This window comes from Panicum hallii, chromosome 1 (genome assembly GCF_002211085.1).
Source record: "Panicum hallii strain FIL2 chromosome 1, PHallii_v3.1, whole genome shotgun sequence".
NCBI classification, from domain to species: domain Eukaryota; kingdom Viridiplantae; phylum Streptophyta; class Magnoliopsida; order Poales; family Poaceae; genus Panicum; species Panicum hallii.
In genome coordinates this window covers 931,307-935,966 of record NC_038042.1, presented here as the reverse complement: position 1 = coordinate 935,966, position 4,660 = coordinate 931,307, and the positions used below count along the sequence as shown (strand labels likewise).

At 51.5% G+C, this 4,660-nt stretch overlaps 1 protein-coding gene across 3 annotated transcripts; it reads right to left on the bottom strand.

Moving 5' to 3' along the window:
* Positions 1 to 228: 228 nt before the first annotated feature.
* LOC112900665 lies at positions 229 to 3,683 on the bottom strand. Of its 3 annotated transcripts, none has more exons than XR_003230207.1 (3): positions 3,225 to 3,683; positions 2,673 to 3,097; positions 229 to 521 (listed from the first exon to the last, which is right to left on the bottom strand). XR_003230207.1 is itself a non-coding variant. In XM_025969506.1 (3 exons), the coding sequence occupies exons 1-3, from the start codon at positions 3,229 to 3,231 to the stop codon at positions 466 to 468; spliced, it is 534 nt and encodes a 177-aa protein (XP_025825291.1). In that variant the 5' UTR covers positions 3,232 to 3,302; the 3' UTR covers positions 229 to 465. The 3 variants fall into 3 exon arrangements, 2 of the variants coding, with proteins under 2 accessions (XP_025825291.1, XP_025825285.1); XM_025969506.1 differs by having other exon boundaries at positions 2,673 to 3,143; positions 3,225 to 3,302; XM_025969500.1 differs by having other exon boundaries at positions 2,673 to 3,158; positions 3,225 to 3,293.
* Positions 3,684 to 4,660: the final 977 nt, after the last annotated feature.

The window sequence follows — 4,660 nt, the reverse complement described above, 5'->3', positions numbered from 1 at the left end:
ACACATACACAACACTTATTAACTGGACAAGAGGGATTCTATTCCTTTTGTATTCAGCTCTCCAAACTTTGAATTTGTATTTAGGTGACGTTTGGTTGCTCTCAGATTTTTAGAATCTATATATGCAAACAAGAAAATGGATTATAGCATCAAAAAAATTTTGTAGTGTCTAGGAGCAAGATTCTGCACTCAAAAGTTTCATTTCATTCAATATATCTGGCCCTCGCGTGTGTCATGTTTTTTTTTAGATAATGGAAACTTAGTTTCCGGCTTCAACTCTCCAAAGAGAGAATCAGACCAGGACTGTTACAAACCACACCAAACAAAGTTAACGACCATTACAGAGTCCAAATTATTCAAAAGGAAATCCTATAGCCGTATATGGCCAGCCAAAAGACGCGGAACACTTGTAAAGCCACCGTCTCAATTCTTCGACAGCCTTCAACAATCATTTGAGTTCGCTCTTCACTTCGCTGCAACTTGGCCCATAGCCGAAGCCAGTGAGTTCCCTTGAAAAGAACCTGCAAAAAGGATTTTGGTCGAGTTTTCTTAAAAATAACATCATTTCTAGATAACCATAAAGCCCAGCAAAACCCTGCTGCTCCAAACAGAAGTAAGTTGCCCTGCCCTCCATTTTGAGACCAGGTTCCAAAAAGATTACTAGTCCCCAGAGGTGGATCAATACCTAAGGCTATATGGCACATACGCCACAAAAATTTGGCATAAGGACAATCAAAAAAGAGATGGTGTATCGTCTCAGTATTGCTACAAAACACAAAATTTTTGTCCCCTCTCCAATTCCTTCTACTGAGATTATCTTTAGTTAATAACACTCCTCTTTTAAAGTATCACAAGAAGATTTGAATCTTCAGTGGTAACCTGCTTGTATGCCAAATGTCCTGTGACACTCTAATGTTATTGTTGACAAGATGTTTGTACATTGACTTCACCGAGAAAGAGCCGTTTCTATGAACCTTCTGTTAATGCTACGTTCATCATTCGAAGTACTAGATTATACCACTATGTACGCTTGTTCCCCGTCAAGGCTCTCCTGAAGGAAATATTCGGAGGCGATGAGCAAAGGACTTCTGCGACAGTTGCGTTTTTTTTCGAACGATATTAAATAAAGAAGGGAATTTATATTTTAAAGGTTGGTCTCCTAACCATGTATCTTCCCAGAACCTAACTTGGGTCCCATTTTTTACTATAAAGGATCCAAGATTTAGAAATTGGTCTTTTAATACCCATTAGGCCTGACCAAAAATGGGAATCACCTGGTTTTTTGCACACCTGGCTTAGGGTCTTATTTTTAAGATATTTGTTTCGAACTATCTGTTGCCACATCCCATCTTCATTACATAGTCTAAAAAGCCACTTGCTAAGTAGGCATTTATTTTGAAGATCGAAATTAATAATGCCAAGGCCTCCCTGCTGGTCTTTTGGTTGGCAAAGAATTTCCCATTTAGCCAGGCGGTACTTCTTTTTATGTTGGTCATTCTGCCAATAAAACCTAGACCTAGGCCTCGCGTGTGTCATGTACAACCAAACCGCATCGACACTTGGGGCATGCGATTAGACGTCATCCTCGGTGAGCTCTTCAAATAACCTCCGATCCGTTCGGTGATGAGTCCGCCGGCCGAAGGCGAGCTTGTTACCGGTTTAATTACTCCGGTCTTTCCACGCATATGCCCAAGGGGGCTGATGGTCTCTTTCAGGACACGCTAGGGCTAGAGATATACCTCTAAACTCGCGAGCTAGCTCAGCTCGATTCGAAGCGGCTCACAAGCCTTCAACAAACTGATCGAGCGGAGCCCAATTCTCTAACTCGTCAAAGTAACAAGCTGAGCTGACAAGCTGACTCGCAAGTTTGGCAAGTCATCCAAATAGATAGTTTATGAGGATCAATTGATTAATTATTGATAATTGGTGGTATAAATTAATATTTATACACATAACGTAGCAATATATACGTGTGTGAGAAAATAATAAAATATGTACTATATAATTATTTTTATCATCCAAAATATATGTAAATTAAATTAATTTAAACTTTCTGTAGGTGTATGGCTAAGCTCGGCTCATTTCCACCCCTTACTCGTGTCCACGTGTTGATTGATGTTGTAATTTACTCCTTTTTGGTGGGCTTTTTTTGTAACATTTCACTGCCTTCCAATATAAGAGTCATTATAAAACATTTAAATTATCATGGACACACCCAACAAACTACTCAGGGGTTATTTTGCTCAGTTTTGTGTAGTTTAGAATGTTAAAATGTGTTTTTGAAGGCGGAGAGGTGAAGTAGAGTATTGCGTGGTTACGTAGATTTTTTCCCTTACTCTATGCATTTTACATGTCCAACTAGACAGTATTTTTTATATAACCACATCTAACTACCATCTTCCTTTTTCATACGCTAGATAAATATGTGGAATAGTTATGAAATCCTAGTTTTGCATAGAAGTTTCCAAGAATATTGATTTTTTATGCCATCCTGTTCCTATGAATAAAACTTCTAAGTTTATTAGGGAAAATGTTTTGTGCCGTCAATTGATAAAATATTCCCCCCCTTTTATCATTATTGACTAATATTGGTTTATTTATTATCTACTAGTGTTTTATGTATACTCTTTATAAATACACAATTGCCGAGGAATAATATTTTTAACTTTTACCTGGCCCATAGAGCCCAGCAAGATCCATCCTTCCTAACTCTCCTGCACATCTATCCATTGATTGGGCTGCCCAGCCCCCACGAGGCGTCGAGGCCCACCACGGTTCGCTCGCTCGCTCGCCGCAATCCCCATCCGCCTGAGATGCGCCGGTCGCCATGGCCTCCAGGCTCCAGCTCTGCGGCCGCTCGTCGCCATGTCTACGGCAGTGCGGCTCCATGGCGGACGCCAGGACTCCGGCTCCACGACCGGCTTCTCCGGTCACTCCGCCTCTCCAACTCCGCCGGCCGGCTCCGCCCGTGTAAAGGTGCGCCGCCCGTGGCTGGCTCCGTGGCCCGAACTCCGTCGTCCGGTCGCCTCTGCTCTGGCCTCTGGTCTTCCTCGCCGCCCGGGTGTAGCGGCCTCGCCCGCCTCCGATGGCTGTTGATCTGCAACGGCCGCCCCCGCCCGCGCGGGGAGTCCGTGCCGGATAGGCTAAGCACAGGAGTCCTTCCGAAAATTAAATACTATAAACAGAGCGCAAGAGAGGCCTTTCGGGGTTCGAGTGATGCATACCTTTCATCACTCGATTTTGGGGCTCAATCCGCGCGCGCCACGTGTTCCTCCCTCTCCATCTTTGGCGGGCGGCGACGCGGCCGGCGGCGAGGACGGGGCTTTGGGGTCGGGGTTGCTGGGGCCGCCTCGCCTCGCCGGATCCACTGCCCTCCGGACCTAGAGGGAGGGGTCCGGGGGGCGGCGGCCGGCAACGGCGGCGGTGGCGGTCGCCGGGCGGCGGAGCGGAGGCGGCGGGAGCCGCCGGAGCCGGGCGGGGCCGGACATCCGGTGGGCCGGCGTCGGTGGGCGGCGAGGAGCGCGCGAGCGCATTTCGGGTCTGAGGCGGTGGCGGCGGGCGGCGGAGGTGGCGGGAGCCGAGGGAGGAGTAGGCTGGCGGGGCGAGGAGAGGTCCGTTCGCGGCAGACATCGCGAGGGAGGGAGCGACGGGGAGGAGATGCGCGACGGAGAGAAGATGAGAGAGGAAGACGTGGCGGCGGCGGGGGAACGACGAAGACGAAGGACACAGGGGATAGGGTTTCGGGAGGGGGGCGCGGGAGCCGTCCAATCGGCCCACGTGGCCGATCGTGGGCCGTCGGATTTCGGGTGATGGATTGAATCCATAATCCGAATGGGGAGTAGACAGACTCTTCTACTGACCAGACGTAGATGAGAAATTTGGTTTTTTGGACTCCAAAGAGCGGGCTTCGTACATTTGCCACCGATAACATGGACTTCGCTTAATTGCCACGGACAACATTTGGCACCTTGTTTTCTTACCATTTTGGACTCTTGTACCCCTGGCCTTTCTTCATACGCAGTTGGTGCGCCCTCCCGCTCCCGTGTCGCCGCACCACTGCTCCGCGCGCAGCCGCTCCCGCGCCGTTGCGCCATTGCTCCGTGCGTCGCGCCACCGCGCCGTGCCGCTGCTCCCGCGCCGCCGCCCCACTGCGTGCTCTGCGCCGCCGCGCCGTGCGGCTGCTCCCGCGCCGCGCCGCCGTGCCGGCGCGCAGCCGCTCCTGCACCGCCGTTCTGCGCGCCGGAGCCCACGCGGCCCTCGCGCGCGGCTACTCACCGCCGCCGCGTGTGGCGGTCGGGGCCAGCACTGCTGCTCCTCGCCGCCAAGGCCGGCGCGCCCCCTCCCCTGCGTCCGTCAGGGCCGGCGTGGCTGCTCCGCGCCGCCGCGGCTGGCGCGGCCCTAGCACTCGGCCAAGAGTGCGCGCTCCCGTGCCGCCGGGGCTGAGGCTGGTGCGACCCTCGCACGCGGCTGCTCCTCGCCGTCACGGCCGGTGCGTCCCTCCCCTGCGTCCATCGTGTCGTGGCCCTCGCAGGCGGACGGTAGTAGAATGGCTGGAGGGAAGACAAAGACGGGATACTAACGGCGATGGCACGTGGACCACAACGCGCAGGAGGACCCCGCTCTGCGTCCGTGCCCCGACGCCGACGCGGACCGTATCGAG

What these genes read in the sequence shown, in the direction of transcription:
- LOC112900665 (XM_025969500.1), bottom strand. An exon ending in TGCTGGGCTCTATGGGCCAG is followed by an intron (nt 522 to 2,672) that starts GTAAAAGTTAAA and finishes TCCTTTTTGCAG; the next exon opens with GTTCTTTTCAAGGGAACTCA.